We start from the raw sequence: 22,446 nt of genomic DNA, 5'->3' as shown, positions 1-22,446 counted from the left end.
CGACAGAAACTGTATTCGAGGAAAGGCGTAAATCAGATGATACTTACCCCAAGGGACCACCAGGGTGTCTGCGGCGTCAGCCAGAGGATCCAGAGACCTTGGCAAGAACTTCTGCACCTTCATGTTGAGACGAGAGGCCAGCAGGTCCACATCAGGGGTCCCCCACCGAAGACACAGTTGATGTAACACCTCCGGGTGAAGAGACCATTCTCCCAGGACCAACGTCCGCCGATTGAGATAGTTCGCTTGCCAATTCTCTACCCCCGGAATGTGCACAGCAGAGAGGGCCAGAACATATAGTTTGGCCCACCTCAAGATACCGGCCACTTCCTGGGCCACCAGGGCACTCCTTGTGCCCCCTTGATGATTGGCATATGCCACAGCCGTAGCATTGTCTGATTGTATCCGCACAGGGCGTCCCAGCAGACAATCAGTCTATTGAGACAAAGTCTGATTGCTCAAATTTCCAGGATGTTGTTTGGCAACCTGGACTCCTCCCGAGTCCAGACACCTTGGGCCAGACACACTCCCAAGACACCTCCCCATCCAGACAGATTGGCATCTGTGGTGATTACAGTCCAACCTTTGAGAGAGGTTGTGTGCAGCAGGATCTCCCGGAAGGATCCAAAGCTTTCCATCTTAGGTCTATGATGGCCTCAGCAAGCCCAGGCCAGGAGGGGGATCTTTGGCCTGGTTCAGAGGAAATGGCCCCTGGCCACCTGGAGCTCTCCTTGGAGGACTGTATCTTTCTGAACACCCAGAAGGAGCTCCTGGATTGGTCTAGGGCTCTGCCGGGTGAAAATCAGTTCAAGGAGGAGGCTAGGAGAGGGAGAATCAGATGCCTAATGTGCAAAACTGACAGCATCTTTGAAGGGAAAATAGCCCAGCTGAGTGCTCACCAGAATCTGAAGGACAGATCAGGGAGATGCAAGAGGGCCGGACTCAGTAAGGACATCACGGTCCTGAAGGAAGAATGCCGGGGGCTGTGCAATCTTGTTGGTGACCTATCCCGTAGTGGCCCGGGTGAGAAAGATTTCCTATCAGCCATATCTGAAAGGTTGCAGAGGGCCAGCACATCACAAGCAGCTAATGTGGAGGTAAGACCAGTCTGTAGCGAGGTTTGTGGTGCTGTCAAACTGGGGGCAGTGAGTGTGCCGGAGGCTGAGATGACGGTAACCCAGGGTGAGCAGGCCTGCAGTGCTGCGGGTAAAACCTCTTTACCTATTGAGGAGACGGTTATTGCCTCATCCTCTGCTGGTAATGCAGCTGAAGTCGTTGCAGCTGGGGTGGTGCAGGCTCCTGTGGAGGTCCCTGTGGTAGTAGGGTTCTGTGGTGACCCCAGGTATAAGTGTGCCTAAAACCCCGGTGGTTGAAATGGCCAGTGGTTCTCATGTCGTCTCCCCTGCTAAGCCCACTACCTCCCTGCCTGTGATAAATAGTTCAGGTTCAGGAGATTCCTTACCAACTCGAATACAGTTGATGGCAGAGGGTCTGGAAGCACTGGACGTCGCTGAAGCAGTGGATGTCGCTGGGGCAGGCATGCAGGAGAAGCCAGATAGCTTGTTGGCCCCCGCTGCCTCATTTCCTGGTGTTTCGGAGCTGCTTGGCTCGGTTGCTGCTGCTCAGTGCAGTGGGGAAGATACTAAAATGGCGGCTGCAGCCAGATACAGCGTTCCGTGTGGCGGACACTTCCAGGTACCGCACTTCCGGTCCGGACCAGAAGTGACGTCAGGAATGGTCACAGAGGTGCCTGGAGGACAGGAATGTACTGGTGAAAGCCCGGAAAAGATTGTACTGTAAAAAGCGTGGATGGGGCCAGAGATGCTGTATTATCAGGAAATTTGTCCCTTCAGCCTGGTCACTGACAATTGGGGGGGACTGTGCTATGGGGGTCCTCCAGACTAACTGTCCGGTTTTAGACTGTATTAGGCAACTGGAAGAGCCACAGGTTTCAGTGGGTGAAGGGTCACCTGCTGTGTGCAAGGATGCCGCCGCCTCTGGCCTGTAGACTGGGGGGGCCTTAGCTGAAAATGCAGGGTCCCTGATTGATGGGGCAGCTGACCAAGGCGAAGGGCGGAGCACAAGTGCGGTTAAGATTGAGGATGGGGTTGTCATAGAGCAGTTTTTCTCAACTCCGGTCCTCAGGGCACACTAACAGGCCAGATTTGAAATATTACCTTGGGGAGATGCAGACTAGAGTACTGCAATCACTGAGCAGCAAATGATATCACCTGTGATGTATTTCAGTTTTCTTGCAAACCTGGCCTGTTAGTGTGCCCTGAGGACCGGAGTTGAGAAACATTGTCATAGAGGATGTGAACATTGTGGCAATGGGGGGAGGTATGGGTGACGGTGCTGGGAGGCCAATAGTGGCGGGTTCTGGGGCCCTGGGAGGGGTAGTTGGGGGTTAAGTTACGGTGTTGGTGCCTGTGGTTGTATCGGTGAAGGAAGGTGGACCAGAAGTGGCCCGGGGGCCTATTCCTGAGGTGGTCCCCCCTGTAGCTGGATTCATTTTCATTTATTAAGTTGTAAGAGTGTTAAAATAGAAGTGGGTGCACTGAAGGACACAGTGGGATGGCCAGTGGGCTGATTCGGTGGGACGGTCAGAGGGCGGGCCCTGCGGAATGTTGGTGGTCAGGCCCAGAAGGGCCCAGGCCTAAAGCTGTGTAAGGGGACCCAAAATTTCTGATGGCTGCCCTGCAGCTGAAGCTATGTTTTAAATGCGGCAGCCCGATGCACTTCAGTGCAGATTGTGCCGTACTAAGGTGCGTGCGGTGTGGCGGCCTGGGTCACCTGGCGGATGAGTGCGTGCTGATCAGAAGCAACCTGTGTGGAGAAATTAGCTTTTAGGAGTTACACCTCAGGGGCTAGGGAGGATCGGGCAGGAGAGGGGGTAAGTGAAGGTGGGTCAGTGGATAGGGCAGAAGGGGATAGGGCAGGAGGGGGTAGGTCTGAGGAAGGTAGGTCTGGGGCAGGTGAGTCTAGGTCAGAGGTGGTGGGAGTGAGTCCCGCAGTAAGGAAAACAGCCTCCCAGGTAAGGTGGTGGGAAAAAGGAGGAAGGGGCAGGCAGGTGCCTCTGGAGGAGGGGATGGTGTGGCTGGGGGGGGGGGGGGTTGTAGGGGCTGAAGGTCATGAGGAGCATGTGAATCCGTTGCCCATACGCTCTGGGACGAAAGTTCCTGTGTCATCTAGGGTTGAGTCATTTACTGGTGGGGTGCCGGAGGAGGCTCGACAGCCCCTGCTGCTGGTCAGGCGGAGTGGATGGGGGGGGGGGGTAGGATCACGGCCCCTGGATCCCCCTGACCCAGGAGGTCGGAATGCTGTTTTGGGTAGGAAGGGTCCTGATGGCTCCAATCTTGGGGCGCATAAGTGTCTGAGGGGGAGTTTGCCTGGGGTGGTTAGTGGTCCCTCCAGTGAACAAAGTTCTGGGGAGGTGGGTGGCGATAAAGGGGGGTGGGAACAGCAGGGAAAGAGGAAGCGAAAGTCTCCAAGGAGAGGTGTGCCTCAGGCGCCTGATGGGCAGGTAGGGAGGCTCGGAGGTCCACGGGCATGGAAGGTTTGTCCCTCTCCAAGATGTACGGGGTCCTCTCCTCATCAGAGTCTGAAGGGGAGGATGAGGAGTTCCCTGGGGAAGGGAAATGATGAAGGTATAGTAGGAGGGAGCATCAATGCTTTAATCACTAAGGATGGCTGTGCCCGCTCCAATCCAGCTTGGGACCATTAATGTTGCAAGCATTCGTTCTACAGGTGCTCGTTATATGGCCTTTGATTTTCTCAGCCGGGTTGAAGCTCAGATTTCATTTTTGAAAGAGACCTGGCTGCCATCGGTGGCAGAGATGCACCTGGTAAAGAGGGTGTAGAGATGTGGGCTCTCCCTCTGGTCTCTTGTGGCCGAGCCTTGTAGTGGAGTCACGGCCCTTTTTAAGACTGGTTCGGTAGGCTGCCGACGAGTGATTGAGGTGGAGGTTGGTAGATGTTTGGTGGTAGATGCTGTCGTGAGGGCTCTGTCCCTTCGCCTTATACATTTTTATGGTCCGCAGACCAAGTGGGCAAGGAAGAGCCTTCTTACGGCGGTCAAGCCTTTTTTCTTTCATCCAAGCAAGTGGTTTTCGGCGGTGACTTCAACACGGTTACTAGGCCTAAAGACAGGACAGGTGCCAGAAGCCCACTGGGGTGTGATAGTATATTTCTAAATAGTATAGCTAGGGAAGCTGGATTGGTGGATGTGCACGTTCGTCACTTCCCCAGTCTCACTGGTTTCACTTATGCCCGAGGTAATTGTAAGAGTAGATTAGGTTTTTTTTTTTTGAAGGGGGACTCTGTCTTTGCAGCCCCAGAGCTGCAGGTGGTACAGTTCTCTGATGGTATCTGTAGCCTGGAATGTGGGCGTGGAATCTGGCATCTGAATGGGATGCTGCTTGAGGGCTCTTCTGTCAGGGAAGCCTATAAAGACTTCTTCTTGGAATAAGCCTTGCTCCTTGAGAGTGGCTGCTCCCGTCTTGAGTGGTGGGAAGCGGTGAAGAAGAGGTGAAAGGGCTTCTTCTGGAAGATCTTTAGGTTCAGGGCAGGCTCCAAATACCGAACCTGGCTGGGTTTGTGTAGGCGTCTTGATCGCCTCTTATCCTCTGGTGGTTCTCAGGGAGTGCCACTATGATAGTTCTGCCTCCCTGACCCTTGAAAGGGATTATGGGAGGCTTTGCTCCCCGGATCCTTACAGGAGTTGTGGCGTGGCAGTGAGTTTGAAGACCATACACAGCCTGAAAAACACCTTCGGAATGCATAGTCCTGTCCAGATCAGGGATTCTGGGTGTTGCGAGGGAACGCTTTTCCGGCATCCTGGGGCTGCAGCGTTTAGATGAGGAGTGGGCCAAGAGATTCTTAAACGAGACTCCGTTAGGGGAGGAGTTTGACTTCTCTGAGGCCCCTTTGACTGGGGACATATCAGTGGCTGAGGATGAAAAGGCCATTGACTCTTTGTCATCTAAAGTCACCAGGGCCAGATGGGCTCACGGCAGAGATCTACCAAATATTTAAGGGCCTGTTGGCTCATCTGGCAGAGTGTTTTAATCAGTGTTTGGCAGAGGGCCTGTTACCTCCCTCAATGAGAAGGTCAGCCCTGATCCTTTTATCAAAGGTGAAGGACCCATCTGTAATTTGGCACCCTATCGCCCTTCTCAACACAGATAGGAAGCTGGTGGCAAAGGTCCCTGTCAGCAGTAGCTGGTTGGGTACTGTCTGCATCGCAGCACTGTGCAATTCCGGGCCGCAGCACCTTTAGTGCAGTCATTGGCGTCCGGGAGGCTGTGTAGGGCTGACGGGTGTGGACGGTATTTGTTGGCATTGAATCAGGCCAAAGCTTTTGATCGAGTTATCCACAAATACCTCTGGATTCTTCTGGAAAGGTATGGTCTACTGGGGAGGGTGATCAATTGGCTTTGTGTGCTTTATAGAGGGCTGAGAGCTTCCCTCTTGTCAATGGCTGGGAGGGTCCATCCTTTTCCTGTGGGCAGAGCTGTCCGTTGAGCCCCCTACTGTATGTTTTTCCGGTTGACCCCTGTGTCCGAAGGCTAGATTGCTGGCACCTGAGGGGGGTTCCAGTAGAGCCTGGCAGTGGCCGCAGTTCAGCGGTGAAGGTGATCGCCTATGCAGATGACGTCTTGATTGTAGTTTCAAGTGGGGAGGAGGCCTGGTTTGTGGAAACAGATTGGGGACTATTCCGAGGCGTCCGATTCACTTGTGAACTGGGGCAAGAGTGAAGTTTTCTGGATGGGTAAGGAGGGCAAGCAGTTTCCCCTCCCAGACATTTTCCCTGAGCCCCAATTGGAAACCCTCCAGATCCTGGCGCAAAATCTTAGCCCATTCCGTTAAAGACTGGGATACCAAGTTGATAGCAAACCTCGGTCTCAAAATTGAACCAGCCACGGTAAAGAGGTATCAGACCAGAGCCTTAGCTGTTTTGGCCACAAGGTTCCTAAAAGTGTGGCTTTATTTAGCCTGGAACCCTAAGAATCCACCGATGGTGGAACCGTCAGTTTCTTCAGAAGAGACTCCTCAAAGGGATATCTCCTAGCAAAACGCTTAGGTATTCAAACTATGCGTTTCGTGATACCCAACTGACTAGTGACAATCTCGTCAAAATAGGCAGGGAAGGGAAAAACCTTAGTCACCTTTGAAGATTTGCGGGTGCCAAACTGCACCGTCGTCACCGCGTCCTCAAACTTTAAAGTTTCCTGCACTGACACAAACAGGACCTCCACCAGCTCTTTTTACTGTGCAGCTGCAGAGGAGGAGGACTCATTCTCACTATTAGAGCACTCAGCGTGAGTGGGCAAAGACCCAGTGGGCTGACTCATCCGCGCTGGCTAAATCAACCTCAGATTCTGAGGAAGCAGAGGATACAGGCGAAGGCGGGGGGGGGGGGCACTTATTGCCAGGCCTCCTTTTCAGGGCCATATCTATTTGGCTACTAGCGACTGCAGGGCTGCCGTCATGGCCACCAGGGCAGGCTGAGACCCAGAGGGTCTCGCAGCTTCCAGGAGTAGATCGGGTGGTAAAACGTGCTCCAGAGGCTCCATGATAATAAAGGGTTGATCAGAACCGTGCTGCTGTGAAACATTTTTATTTTCCAGAAAAAAATGGGAGCCCTCTCCCCCTGTGCACCGCTGGGGCACCACAAGAATCAGCGCACCCACGGCGCTGTATACAGTAGAGGAAGGCTAGAGTACCCCCAGAGACTCATCACCCGAGCTGGAGAGCGCCACACTGCTCGTAAGAGGAAGAAGAAATGCCGACCTGACACTAGAGGCCCCAGCAGCCCAGCACCGCATCCGACTACAAGAAAATGGTCGCCAATGAAACTATAGGGAAACCAAAAACATGGCCACTGGACTATACAAACATGGCTGCCGAAGCCGGAAATATACAGCAAAATGGCGGCACTATGTGGCGCTGCACCGGACCCCGAACCCCAGGGAAGCACACAGACCCCAGGAGGGAACCCCCCAGAGAACCCCCCCCCCCATGCAGCACCCAGGTTTGGACACCCCCCACCAGGGGGGTGGTAGCGGCATCACCCACTACTTCTCCGACCCAGCACCATACAAGCCCCCCCCCCCCAGCCAAACACACCCATGCCCCCTTGAGGGGGCCAGGGGGCAGATGAGGGCACCTACACAGGGGGAACCCCACTAAGGAGAAGGGGAAATATATGAGGGGGAGGAAGGACACAGGAGGGACCTACCATCCCTAGGGAGGGAGCGCGACCAGCCCAACAAATCCATGGGAAAGGAGGGGGGACACTACTAACCATACCACGGTCATCAGACGGGCGCTACTCCCAGCAGTCCACCGCACAATCTTGGAATGGGGGTGCTGTGGCCTGAGGTATGCTGATACTCTGATCGTGACTGCTGTCCTGACAAGGGCTATGCGCCCTTGTGAGGTGTTTCACTCTCCGGCCAGCCCCCGTCCAGTAGGGCTATGTCTCGACCAACCTAGCACGGAGCTAATATTTGGGTCAAGGTCTCAGACTGGGAAGACGAAAGGATCTCTAGAATATCCACTGTGTCGCCCAGCCCGGCTGTTGATTGTAGTTCACATAGGAACAGTTGATTGTAGTTCACACAGAAACAAAAAAAATTAAGAAAAAAGTAAAAAATTGCATTTAAAAAAGGAAAAAAATGCCAGAACCGCAGATCCCAGCAGAGAGCCAGGTCCTTACTCCTGACTAAGCAGAAAAAACTGGAGTCCTACAGCAGGAAGTGATGGTTTACTCTCTGGGACTGCCCCAGGGGCATAACCAAAATGGTTTCCGCCTAGTTCTACTCCTGAAGTGAGACAGCATAAAGCCCAATGGCCTGAAGACTTACAGTAAGTCAAAAATCCCATTTTCTCTTTCGTTCATTGACGGACACAGCTCCTGACATTCATAACCATTAGGATGTCCCAAAGCAGTGTTAAACATGAGAGGTGGGATTTTCTCTTTCGTTCATTGACTGACACAGCTCCTGACATTCATAACCATTAGGATGTCCCAAAGCAGTGTTAAACATGAGAGGTGGGAACAACAAAGAAATTCCCAAGGCTAAACATTAGCCAACCAGGCAACAGGAGCTCAACCAAACAACTGGAGCCCATCTGGAAAAAAACACACCCTCAAAGAGGATCAGCTCCTCTTAAAACAGCAGCCTGCAAAACCTAGTGACCAAAAGAAGCATCTGCAGATGCCAACACATTAACTTTATAAAACTTTCTAAAAATGTGCACTGATGACCCGGTGGCTGCCTTGCAAACCTGCGTCACTGATGCCTGATGACGGAAAGCCCAGGAGGCACTAAGCAGCACGTCTTAGTAGAGTGAGCCTTAACAGGGAAAGGAGGAACCTGACCCCTGATGGAATAGGCCTGAACCACCGTCTGTCTGATCCATCTGGAAATGGTCGCAGAGAAAGCAGACAACCCTTTTAGGTCCATCTGCGAGCACAAAGAGAGAGTCTGACTTCCTGAAGGACTCCGTAGCTGCCAGGTGAACCCTAACTGTCTGGACCACATCCAAGGCACGCAAGGCAATTTCCTTCAGATGTTTGGGCCTGGGACACAGGGAAGGCAACATAATGTCTTTATTCAAAAAAAAATCAGAGACAACCTTTGGAAGGACAGGGGCGAAGAACCACCCTATCCCTGTAAATCACCAGTTAAGGTGAACGACAGGATGACGCCGCCAGTTCTGACACCCTGCGCGCAGAGGTGATAGCCACTAAAAAAGGGCACCTTCTGGGACACCGTAAGCAGGGATATCTCCCGAATATTTTCTGTAGAGCTGAAAGACCCATATTAAGATCCCAAGGTGGCAACGGAGCCTGCACTAGAGGAACCAAATGTCGGACACCCTAAAGAAAGGTGCGCACCAGGGAGTGTGTGGCCGAAGGTCGTTGGAAGAAGACCGCCAAAGCCGACACCTGGGCCTTGATGGTACTTAAGGCCATTATGTTCAAACCCCCCCCCCCCCCCCCCGTTGAAGGAAGGTCAAGATCCGAGCCACCGAGAAGGAGCGAGGAAGAACCCCAAGAGACTCAGACCACACAATGTACGTCTTCCACGTACGATGGTAGATCTTCCTAGAGGTAGATTTCCTAGCTTTTAACAGTGTAGGAATCACCAACTCAGATAAATCCCTTTCCTTCAGCACTTGGCGTTCAACAGCCAAGCTGTCAAAGCCATTGAATGTAAAGCATCATGGAAGATCGGTCCTTGGGACAGCAGATCCTCCCTCAGAGGAAGCTGCCAAGCAACGTCGGCAACCAGCCACACCAGATCGGCGTACCAAGCCCGACGAGGCCAGTCCAGAGCAACTAAGATGACAGGAATCCCTTCTGCCTCAATCCTATGTAGAAGTCTGGGCAGAAGCTTGAGAGGAGGGAAGGCGTAAATCAGACAATACTGACACCGCGGGTCCCCTAGCGTGTCTGTGGCGTCCGCCAGAGGATCCCTTGACTGAACCACAAACCTCTGCATCTTTCTGTTGAGCCAAGACGTCAACAGATCCACCTTGGGAGTGCCCCACCGGAGACACAACTGATGAAACCCCTCCGGATGAAGGGACCACTCCCCCTGATCCAACGCCTGCCGACTGAGGTAATTCACCTGACAATTTTCCACTCCAGGAATGTGTACATCGGAGAGGACTGGAACTAATCATTCTGCCCACCTTAGAATGTCGGCTACCTCCAGAGCCGCCAGGACACTTCTTGTGCCCCCCTTGGTGATTGACATAAGTCCTGGCTGTTGCACTGTCCCATTGAATGCACACTGGACATTCCTGAAGAAGATCCGTCCAATGATCCAGACAGTCTGATCGCTCTAAGTTCCAAGACATTGATCGGTAGTCTGGACTCTTCCAGCGTCCAGATCCCCTAAACAGAATGTTTGCCCAGGAGGCCTCCCCAGCCAGACAGGCTGGTATCCATGGTGACCACTGTCCAATACAAGGGGAGGAAGGATTTTTCCAGCTGAAGTGCCGGAGAATGAAGCCACCATATCAAGGACTCCTTCGTGCTCCGACTCAGCCGGATCTGAATGTCCAGAGACTGCAGAGTCTTGTCACATTTGGGCAGAATTTCACTTTGTAGGGACCTCGTATGGAAATGTGCAAACAGAACAGCCTCGAAGGTAGACATCATCAGGCCCAGCATCCACATGCAAGTCTGGAGGGATGACCATTTGCTGGACAGCAGGAGGCAAATTGCTGCCTGCAATTTCTGGAGTTTGTCCAGAGTCAGGCCCAGATAGTCCAGCATTGTGGACGGAACCATAGCAGACTCTAGCAGAAAACCAGCCAAACACCCGCAGAGTTCGTATTGTGATCTTCAGGTTCTCCACCAGAGCAGAGGGAGACTCCGCTTGCAGAAGGAGATCATCCAAGTAGCCCAGTACCACGACCCCCCCCCCCATTGGTGTAGCAAAGCTAGCACCGGGGCTAACACTTTTGTGAAGACCCGAGGAGCAGAGGCGAGACCAAAGGGTTACGCGACAAACTGATAATGCTCCAAAGTGGAGAAAACGCTGGTGACTGGCACATATTGGAATGTGAAGGTAGGCATCCTTGATATCGATAGAGGCGAGGAAATCCCCCTGACGGGACTCCATTCAGAACTTCTGTACCCGCACAAAGCAGTTTAGTGCCTTGAGGTCCGGGATTGGACACACTTTGCATTTCTTCCTGGAAACTGTGAACAGGTTTGAGTAAAAACCTTGAAAACATTCCGAGGTTGGATCCGGGACCATCGCCCCTTGAAGGAACAAGTCTTGTACCACCCCAAACAGGCCCTGTAAGGCGGTCTGGGGACAGGTGCAAGTTGGAAGGAAAAAACCTTGACAGGGGACAAGAGCAAAACTCGAGTTTGTAGCCAGACCAAATCACTTGTCTTGCACCAGGGAAGTCCAGGGGTCCAGGAAACCAGTGAAGACGTCCCCCCACCCCCGATATGGGTGAGGGCACACCTTCATGCAGAAGGAGCCATGTCCATGGGTCTGGAGAACACCGATCATGGCTTGCCAGACTAGATTTGTTTGGATCCTTTAGAAGAGGCCCTGAAAGGCTTTGAGCCCTTGTTAGTCGACCCTGAGGGACGAAAAAAATTCTGCTGAGAAGGAAGAAACACATCTAAAATAGGCAGGGAAAGGAAACTCCTTTGCCCCTTTGGATGGCTTGTGAGTGCCAAAGGGCACCTACGCCTCAGTTTCAGCTGCATCATCCATCTTCAGGGTCTCACGCACAGATACAATCAGTGCATCCACCAACACTTTTTTGTGCGTGGTCACAGACGTGGAGGAACCATCTTCACTATCAGGGGATTCCAGGCGAGTGGTTGCAGACCCAGCAGGGTGACCCACATCCAGGGCGGTGAAATCAGATTCAGGATCTGATGAGACAGATGAGGCAGGGAACGCTTTTTGCTAGCCCTTCGCCCGCAATCCACCTCCACCCGGGACTCCAGGACCGCGGTCAGTGCATAAATGGATCATTGGGATCCAGGGGGCCCCACGGCCCCAGAAAGGAGATCAGGTGGGGAAACATGCTCCAAAGACTTAATGAGTCACCATGGGGACCCAACAAAAAGTGAAAAACACTGCTAAGGGACAACCCTTGGCAGCTGGCAGCACCACCTGGTCGCCAGGCACAAGCACCAAGTGATCCTCAGCAGAGAGGGAATAGACCCCACCAGACTCACCACCCACAGAAACAGGCACCTGCAGCCACCAGGGGAATCTGCACTACACGTGCCGAAATCGCTGCCCACAGGGCTCCACTGCATGGTTGCCGCTATTTCCAATAGCAAACCACAACAAAATGGCCGCCGGACCACACAAACATGGCGGCCGTGTATAGAAACACACAGGCAACAAAAAAATGGCGGCCCTGCATGGCACCAGGAGGCCTACCCCCCCCCCCCCCTCCCCGTCCTGCACAGTCAATCATTCAGTCGAAGACGATGCCCCCCATCGCCAAATAGCGCCCTGCCCCCATCCCCAGGAAAGTGGCGAAACCACCCAAACAGCCCCAGCATGGAGGGGGAAGGGGCAGGATGAGGGACCTGGCAGGGGGGGGTGCATGCGGGAAGGGGGGTAACCAGGGGGTTCAACCATCCCAAGGAGGGGCCCACGTCCACCCTAAAACCCTCCAGGGGGAGGGGGGGGGACAGCTACTCACCATTCCAGGAACCAGATGGGCACCGCTCCAGACAGAACCCCTTGGTATCAAAATGGGGGGGCTGTCGGCCTGGGGGAATGCTGCGACTCTTGAGAGGTGTTTTTTTATGTTCACTGTTTACTGGTGTGTGCATGCCTTTTGGTTTACTAATAATGAGATTTTTGACTTAACGAAAAAAAATCTATTTCTTTGAATTTATTGATGGACACAGCCTCTCCATTATTCAGAACCATAGGATTATATTGCCCCCTACAGGAGCAGGACACTAGGCAGTCCTAGATGGTAAACTCCCCCTCTCTGCTATAAGTCTTCAGTTTTGTAACAAGCAGTGTCAAAAGGATTACAACTCCATAGAGAGGAGGGTGTTGTGTCCGTCAATGAACTCAGAGAAATGGATTTTACGGTAAGTCAAAAATCATATTTACTCTTTCGTTCATTGACAGACACAGACCCTCTAAACAGCAGCCTGCAAAAATTTGCGGCCTAAGGAAGCATCCGCAGAAGTCAACACATCCACTTTGTAGAACGTAGTGAAAGTGTGCACCGAGGACCAAGTTACAGGGAAAGGAGGAACCTGACCGCTGATAGAATAGGCCTGAGTGAGTCACCGTCTGATCCATCTGGAAATGGTCGCAGAAGAAGCGGACAGCTCTTTTCTTGGCCCGTCCCTGATCACAAATAGTGAGTCTGATCTTGGAAAAGACTAAGTGGCTGCCAAATACAACCAAATCGCCGTAACCACATCCAAGGCATACAAAGCAAATTCCTTAGGATGGTTAGACCTGGGACACAGGGAAGGCAACACAATGTCTCCAATCAAATGGAAATCAGAGACTACCTTAGGATGGACATGGGCGAAGAACATCTTATCTTTGCGGACCATCAAATAGGGGGTATGACAAGATAACGCCGCCAGCTCCGACACCTGCGAGCAGAAGTGGTAGCCACCAGAAAGGCCACCTTCTGGGACAGCGTAAGCAGGGAAATCTCCAGAATATTTTCAAAGGGAGGCTTCTGGAGAACTGAAAGCACCAAGTTCAGATCCCAAGGTGGTAAAGGAGACCGCACCAGTGGAGTCAGATGTCGAACCCCTTGAATAAAGGTAAGCACCAGGGAGTGCATGGCCAGGGGTCGCTGAAGACCTGGCCCTTGATGGTACTCAAGGCCAATTTCTGCTCAACACCCTATTGAAGAAAGGTCAAAATCCGAGCCACCAAAAAAGAATGAGGGTGAACTCCAAGCGACTCACACCACAAAATATATGCTTTCCATGTACGATGGTAGATCTTCCTAGAAGTAGACTTCCTAGCCTTCAGCCGTGTCGGAAATACGGACCCAGGCAAACCTCTATTCTTTATCACCTGGCAGTTAACAGCCAGGCCGTCAAAGCCTGCGACTGTAAAGCAGAATGGAAGATCCGCCCTTGGGACAGTAGATCCTTGCTGACAGGCAGTCTCCAAGGAACTCTGGCGGCGAACTGCACCAGCTTGGCGTACCAAGACAGACGAGGCCAGTCCGGGGCCACCAGAATGACCTGGAATCCCCTGGACTCCGATTCTGCACAAAAGCCATGGCAGAAGCTGGAGAGGAGGGAAGGCATAGATAAGACTATACTGGCCCCACTGAGCCACCAGAGCGTCTGTGGCGTCCACCAGAGGATCTCGCGACCTTACCACAAACTATGGTACCTTGCTGTTGAGCTGGGACGCCAACAGATCCACCTTGGGGGAGCCCCATGGGAAACATATCTGATGAAACATGTCCGGATGAAGGGACCACTCTCCTTGGTTCAGCGCCTGCCGACTGAGATAGTCCGCCTGCCAGTTTTCCACTCCTGAAATGTGTACGGCGGAGAGGGTCGGGACGAAGCATTCTGCCCATCGGAGAATGCTGGCTACTTCCAGGGCTGCCAACACACTCTTTGTTCTGCCCTGGTGATTGACATAAGCCACCACCGTGGCATTGTGCAACTGAATCCGCACCAGAAGCCCCTGGAGTCGATCCGTCCAGTGATTCAAGCACAGCCTGAAGCTCCAAGACATTGATCGACAGTCTGGACTCCTCCAGAGTCAACCACCCCCTAGCTGAGCTTAGTCCCAGGACACCTCTCCACCACACAGACTGACATGCATGGTGACCACTGTCCAATACAATGGGAGAAAGGATTTGCTCAACTGAAGAGCTGGAGAGCGAAGCCACCAGAGACCCCCTTGTTTTCCGGCCCAGCAGGATCTGATTGTCCAGAGACTTCGGACACTTGTCCCATTTTACCAGGATCTCCTTTTGAAGGGACCTCGTATGGAACTGTGCAAATGGGACAGCCTCGTAGGTAAATACCATTAGGCCTGGCACCTGCATACAAGTCCAAAGGGAGGACCATCAGCTGGACAGCAGACTTCTGGTAATTTAGAAGCCAACCGAATGCCTTCAGGATCTGTATAGTGAGCTCCACGTCATCCATCAAGGCAGTAGAGGACTCCGCTTGCAAGAGGTGGTGGTCCAGATAGCCCAGTACCGCAGTCCCCCGCTGATGTAGCAACACCAGAACTGGGGCCAACACTTTGGTCTCACCTCCCGGGGAGCGGAGGTGAGACCAAAGGGTAACACCATGAACTGGTAATGCTCCTCTCCCACAGCAAAACGGAGGAAGAGCTAGTGTCGGGCACATATTGGAACGTGTAGGTAAGCATCCTTGATGTCGATAAAGACAAGAAAATCCCCCTGATGTAGAGATGTCACCACCATGCAAATGGACTACATTATGAATTTCTGTACCCTGTGACAGGAAGTCAAGTAAATGTGACAGGAAGTCAGGTAAATCTGTGAGTATTGTCACAGATTGGAGATACAATTCACCAATTACTATAGGGTGTCGGCTGCAGAAGCCAGCAGAAATGTCTAAAGATGTTGAACAGACTTCAGCTGTTCAGAATGAGGAAGTTAAGGCCTCTATAATTTGTCCAAAGGAAGTCTATGGATGGCTGCCTCCGGAAGCTGTCTCCTGAAGCCGTGTGGGCTGGGGACAGGAGAGCAGTCAGACGTGTGCCCCTGAAAGCTGTGTGAGCATGGGGAAGACCTCCTGCAGCGATGTAAAGCTGAGGAGGGTAGCAAGTGTGGAGACTACTCAAGGTGAGGTCTTGAACTATTTCTATGTGGAAGAAATAAATGAACTGTTTGCTATGTGAAGAGACAAGCAAAGGGACATGTTCAATGAGAAGAGGAAAAGGGACCTGTTAAATGAACATGTGCTGTGTGAAGAGATAAAACATGGACTATTGAGAGTCTACTGTACGATCAGCCAAGTCTGCCCAACAGTAGGTTGGGGACAGACTCTTAGGTAGGTTCCAGTGTGAGAAGGTAGCCGCCCACGGAGGCAAGGATTTATTTTGGTGTTTTATTTTATTTTGCTGTTTTTGACGCTTGCAGTCTGGTGAAGAAAATTGCATTAATAAACCAAACTGTTGTTTGCAACCACTTCTCGGATATCTTCTTGTGTAAACGAACCCCCCCAAGGGGTCATCCACGCCTACCACCGAGCTAATCCTCACAACCCATACAAAGCAGTTAAGGGCCTTGAGGTCCAGAATCGGACGTACCTTCCCCTCCATCTGTGGGACCGTGAACAGGGACATTTCCACCCTGAAGCAAAAGGTCCTGCGCTGCTCCAAAGAGAGCTTGCTATCGGTCCGGGGACAGACTTATATTGGAAGGAAAGAACCTTTCCTGAGGGCAAAAACAAAACTCTATCTTGTAACCGGACAGTATATCACTTTGTGGACCCATTTGTCTTTTACCAAGGAGGTCCACGGGCCCGGAAACCAGCAAATACGTCCCCCTACCGCAGCACAGGTGGAGGCGCACTTTCATGCAGAAGGAGACTTGTCTGCGGGTCTAGAGAATCCCGCTCTGTTTGCCAGACCAGGGGCCGCTTGGAACCTCCCAAAGAAGAACTTGAAAGATTTTGAACCCTTGTCAGTGGACCCTGAGGGACGAAAATAACTTCTTGTGAGCCGAGAAAGATGGCCACGTCTTCAACAAGGTTCTTTCCCCCTTCCCAGACTGTAAAAGAAAGGAACCCCCCCACGAGGCTCTTAATGATGTCATGTAGGGCAGCCCCAAACAGACGATCGCCTTGAAAGGGTAAATCAGTCAGAGCCTTTTTTTTTTTAAGAAGTGTTTTACAACTGCAGCCCCAGGACCAAATGGTCCGCCAGCTCAGCAAGGGCAGGGGGAACCTGCTCACCCTCTAGATCATGTTGCAAAACTTTAGCCCACTCAGTGTATGCTACAGAGAACATATTGCAGGCCACCGACTCCGCCTTCCTGTCAGCCGGATCTTTAAAAACTGGAGATTCCTCTACCGGGATCATGGTTGCCTTGTTCAACCTGGAGACTTAGGACAATCCACCTCTTGAGAGGTGACTCTTCAAAGTGGTACCTCACAGGAAAGCGTTTAGGAAACCACAAAGGAACATTTTGGACGCTCCCAATCTTTATAGACAAATCTTTCAAAACAGGAAGGATAAAGGAACACCCGAAGAGACTGACCACCTCAGGGAGTGCCCGTGCCCCGCACCTCGTCCAGGGAAGGAGGGGGGGGGCGCCCTGTACATACCGATTTAGCAAAAGCATGTGGGTAACACTCCCAGGACAGAACCACCTCATCCCAGAAGTAGGGGGGCGGTCAGCCAAGCGAACACTGACGCGGACTATCAGAGCCCGGTTATATGCATCTCCATGGGACGTTTAACTCGCTGGCCACCCCGGTCCAGGAATGGGCCTGTCACGCCAGCTCCAGACTGGGGGGACCACTGGATCTAAATTATCCAGCCCTTCGCCCAGCCTGACAGTTGATTGTAGATCTCACAGGAAAAAAAAACAGGAGAAAAAAATGCAGTTGAAAAAGAAAAAATGTGCCAGGACCAAAGATCTCAGCAGGGAACTAAGTCCTTACTCCTGACTAGGCAGAAAAAAACTAAAGACTTATGGCAGAAAGGGGGGGGGGGGGGTATACCACCTAGAACAGCCCAAAGGCATACGTCCTTTTTCTGCCTAGTATCCTACTCCTGTAGGAGGGCAATATAACCCTATGGTTCTGAAGAATGGAGAAGCTGTGTCCGTCAATGAACGAAAGAGAAAATACATTTTATTTAATACATATAGTCTGGTCTCAGTTTCTAAGTGTAGCCACACAGATTTGGCCATCTCTGCTGTAGATTCCTGACACTTGAACTGTGGTGACAGTTTACTGACTCTTGCTGATATATTGTATTTTGGAAACTTTTAATACATTTTTTTACTGTTAAAAAATCACAAAGTAATGACAGGTTATCACTTACTAGTGTATGCTCTGGCATATAAAACGTTGTCTAGCATTGCATCGTGATCCACACCAAATCGGTCAGCTATATCTCGGAGACGATCTGGGCGGCTGAAGTCAATAGTTTCAAGGAAGCAATGTCTGATTTCCCCCCCCCCCTTTTGGGTTAAATAACAGATGCAATACAAAAGTAAATCTGTAATGGGGGAAATGTAGGACCTGCCACCACTGACCTAATTCTGTAAATAATAGTTACCTAACCCATTGGTTTCAGTACTTAATGAGTCACTGAAACACAACAAGTAGTCAGATGCAGGCAGTGATTTGGCTTTACTAAAAATTTTAGGTAGAGAAACCTCCATTGGATGGATTTACATTATGAAAAATGTCTGAAATGTATTTAGAAACATAGTGCCTAGAATACTTTTCTAAAATAAAGCTTAATTCTTTACATAAGTAGTTAATTTCAGGTCACAGCACTTCTATAACCTTCTGCATTGTCACCTTGCCAAGTTTGGGCACTATGTCAGCAAATAACAGACTAGCTCCCTCTAATGGCTTTACCCCTCCACATATTATAGAGCTCAGCAGTAGCAAGAAGTAAACAAAAGGAGAAGGGAACCATCGCTTTTAACAACACAAAATCTGAAGGGCAACAATAAAGACAAACCACAGAGATGTGGGGGAGCTAAGAAAAAAATCCTATTTACGCCAGAAATCACTGAAGTACAAAACTGTTCTATGATCATGATAACAAAATAGCGCCCCTTGAGATCAATTACTAATGGTGCTAAATAAACTGCTGCCATAATTTTTTTGGTGTGTTCCAAAAACACATATATATAATCCATGTGTTGAGGTGCTTGCTTAAAATCAAAATATATGTGAAGATATGAATATTCCAATAGCCATAGACACTATGCAAAAAAATAAAAAATAAAACTGAATCTTACCGCAAAATCCTTTTCTCTGATGTTCATTGACGGACGCAGCTGCATATCTTCTTGACCCTTGGGGTTATGCTGCCCCCTACAGGAGTAGGACACTAGGCAGAATATTTTTTTACTACGCCTATAGGGCATTCAAGGGGGTATACTCCCACTAACTGCTATAGGTCTTCAGTTTTGTAACAAGCAGTGTCAGAAGAATATATAACCAAACTCATTAGAGGGGCGGGTGCGGTGTCCGATCACAATCAGTTTGTAAATGGTTGGAAAGATCAGTTTGTAAATGGATAGATAATTGGCTAAAAGATAAAAAGATAGAATTCAGAGAATAGTGGTTAATGATTCTTACTCTGAATGGTCTAAGGTTATCAGTGGAGTAACCAAGGTTCAGTGTTGGGACCCTTACTTTTTAATATCTTTATAAATGATATAGGGTCTGGAATTAAAAGTACCATTTCAGTCTTTGCAGTGGAATAACTTCCTTACAGGATGTCTCCAACTTACAAGCTGACCTCAATGCACTGTTTCATTGGGCAACTATGTGGCAAATGAGGTTTAATGTTGATAAATGTAAAGTTATGCACTTGGGGGCTAAGAATATGCATGCATCACATATACTAGGGGGAGAAGAACTGGGGAATCCATAGCAGAGAATGATCTGGGTGTTCTGGTAGATCCTAAGCTTAAAAATAGCATGCGATGCCAAGCTGTGTTTCCAAAGCAAGCAAAGTCCTTTCTTGTATTAACAGAGGCATGGACTCCAGAGAGAGATAATTTTGCACCAGTACAAATCATTAGTAAGACCTCATCTGGAATATGCAGTTCTGGGCACCAGTTCTCGAAAAGGATATAGGGGAACTGGAGAAAGTGCAGAGAAAGGCAACCAAACTGCTAATAGGCATGGAGAAGCTCAGCTATGAGGAAAGATTAGAGGAACTGAATTTATTCCCTTTTGAGAAGAGGAGATTAAGGGGGGACACGATCAACATGTATAAATACAGTGCCTTGCGAAAGTATTTGGCCCCCTTGAACTCTGCAACCCTTTGCCACATTTCAGGCTTCAAACATAAAGATATAAAACTGTATTTTTTTGTGAAGAATCAACAACAAGTGGGACACAATCATGAAGTGGAACGAAAGTTATTGGATATTTCAAACTTTGTTAACAAATAAAAAACTGAAAAATTGGGCGTGCAAAATTTTACTTTCAGTGCAGCAAACTCTCTCCAGAAGTTCAGTGAGGATCTCTGAATGATCCAATGTTGACCTAAATGACTAATGATGATAAATAGAATCCACCTGTGTGTAATCAAGTCTCCGTATAAATGCACCTGCACTGTGATGGTCTCAGAGGTCCGTTTAAAGTGCAGAGAGCATGATGAAGAACAAGGAACACACCAGGCAGGTCCGAGATACTGTTGTGGAGAAGTTTAAAGCTGGATTTGGATACAAAAAGATTTCCTAAGCTTTAAACATCCCAAGGAGCACTGTGCAAGCGATAATATTGAAATGGAAGGAGTATCAGACCACTGCAAATCTACGAAGACCTGGCCGTCCCTCTAAACTTTCAGCTCATACAAGGAGAAGACTGATCAGAGATGCAGCCAAAAAGCCCATGATCACTCTGGATGAACTGCAGAGATCTACAGCTGAGGTGGGAGACTCTGTCCATAGGACAACAATCAGTCGTATACTGCACAAATCTGTCCTCTATGGAAGAGTGGCAAGAAGAAAGCCATTTCTTAAAGATATCTATAAAAAGTGTTGTTTAAAGTTTGCCACAAGCCACATGGGAGACACACCAAACATGTGGAAGAAGGTGCTCTGGTCAGATGAAACCAAAATCCAACTTTTTGGCAACAATGCAAAACGTTATGTTTGGCGTAAAAGCAACACAGCTCATAACTCTGAACACACCATCCCCACGGTCAAACATGGTGGTGGCAGCATCATGGTTTGGGCCTGCTTTTCTTCAGCAGGGACAGGGAAGATGGTTAAAATTGATGGGAAGATGGATGGAGCCAAATACAGGACCATTCTGGAAGAAAACCTGATGGAGTCTGCAAAAGACCTGAGACTGGAACGGAGATTAGTCTTCCAACAAGACAATGATCCAAAACATAAAGCAAAATCTACAATGGAATGGTACACAAATAAACATATCCAGGTGTTAGAATGGCCAAGTCAAAGTCCAGACCTGAATCCAATCGAGAAACTGTGGAAAGAACTGAAAACTGCTGTTCACAAATGCTCTCCATCCAACCTCACTGAGCTCGAGTTGTTTTGCAAGGAGGAATGGGCAAAAATTTCAGTCTCTCGATGTGCAAAAGTGAAATGTGGCAAAAGGTCGAAAAGTTCAAGGGGGCCGAATACTTTCGCAAAGCACTGTATATAAGGGGTCCATATAGTGAACTTGGTGTTGAGTTATTCATTTTAAGGTCAACACAGAGGACAAGGGGCACTCTACAACTAGAGGAAAACAGATTGCGTCTCCAAATCACTGTAAGAGCTGTGAAAATGTGGAAAAGACTCCCTCCAGAAAAGGTTCTGGTTAGCTCACTAGACTGATTTAAAAAAGGGCTGGATTCTTTCCTAGGTGTACATAATATAAATGGGTACTAATATTTATAGGTAAAGTTGATCCAGGGAATATCCGATTGCCTCTCGGGGGCACAGGAAGGAATTTTTCTTCCCCTGCTGTAGCAAATCGGATCATGCTTTGTTAGGGGTTTTTTCGCCTTCCTCTGGATCAACTGTGGGTATAGGATTGTGTATATGGGATTTTACGGTTGGGTTTTCTTTACCGTTTTTTGTTTTATTAGTTGAGCCAGATGGACTTGGGTCTTTTTTCAACCTAACTATGTCAGACAAAAATCCAGTTTTCTCTTTCGTTCATTGACGGACACAGCTCCATATCTTCTTGAACCTTGGGACGTCCCAAAGTAGTGTCAACATGAGGAGTGGGAAGAACACCACAATAAACATGCTTCCCAAAGGCTATACGTACCCAACCAGGTAAAACAGGAGCTCAACCAGGAACAACTGGAGCTCACCTGACAAAAAAGTACACCCTCAAAGAGGACTAATCCTCTCTAACAGTGGCCTGCAAACCCTTGCAGCCAAAGGAACTATCCGCTGATACCAGCACATCCACCTTATAAAATTTAGTGAAAGTGTGCACAGATGACCAGGTGGCCAACTTGCAAACCTGCACCACTGAAGCCTGATGACGGAAGACCCTAGAGGCACTAAGCGCTCCTTGTAGAATGCGCCTAACAGGGAAAGGAGAATCCTGACCCTTAATGTGTGCCTAATCCATCTGGAAATGGTCGCAGAAGACGCGGCCAGCCGCTTACAGGGTCCATCCGTAAGGAAAAATAGGGAATTTGATTTTCGGAATGACTCAGTCGCCTTCAGGTACACCCTGATTGCCCAAACCACATCCAAACGACGGTAAGACAATCTCTTTAGGGTGCTTAGGCTTAGGACACAAGGAAGGTAACACAATGCCTTTATTTAATTGGAAACCAGAGACAACCTTAGGAAGAAACGACTGGTAGGGACGAAGCACCACTTTATCTCCATGAACCACCAAGTAAGATGAACAACAGGACAAGCTGCCAGCTTCGACACCCTACGTGCAGAAGAAAAAGCCACCAAGAAGGCTACCTTCTGGGACAATGTAAGCAGAGGAATCTTGCGAATATTTTCCAATGGCAGTTACTAAAGAACCGGCAGTACCAAGTTAAGATCCCAGGATGGAAATGGAGACTACACTGGGGGAGCCAAGTGGCGAACGCCCTGAACAAAGGTGTGAAACACAGAAAGCATAGCCAAGAAACAATGAAAAAAAAAACCGCCAAGGCCAAACCTGGCCCTTGATAGTACCTGAGACCAGACGCTACTCCACACCTCATTGGAGGAAAGCCAAACTCCAAGTCACCAAAAAGGAGCAGGGGTGAACCCCAAGAG

At 49.8% G+C, this 22,446-nt stretch overlaps 1 protein-coding gene across 1 annotated transcript in view; it reads right to left on the bottom strand.

Moving 5' to 3' along the window:
- DMC1 (DNA meiotic recombinase 1) overlaps window positions 1-22,446 on the bottom strand; it is a gene marked incomplete at its 3' end in the record, with an annotated part of 785,302 nt that overhangs the window by 358,227 nt on the left and 404,629 nt on the right. The window contains exon 9 of the mRNA XM_082264958.1: window positions 17,547-17,638. Within this exon, the coding sequence (XP_082121084.1) occupies window positions 17,547-17,638 (92 nt within the window). The remainder of the gene's footprint in view (window positions 1-17,546; window positions 17,639-22,446) is intronic.

Source organism: Pelophylax lessonae (assembly GCF_965119305.1).
Source record: "Pelophylax lessonae genome assembly, chromosome: 8".
NCBI lineage: Eukaryota > Metazoa > Chordata > Amphibia > Anura > Ranidae > Pelophylax > Pelophylax lessonae.
Note: the sequence above shows the minus strand (reverse complement) of the source record. Positions and strands in the feature narration are given on the sequence as shown.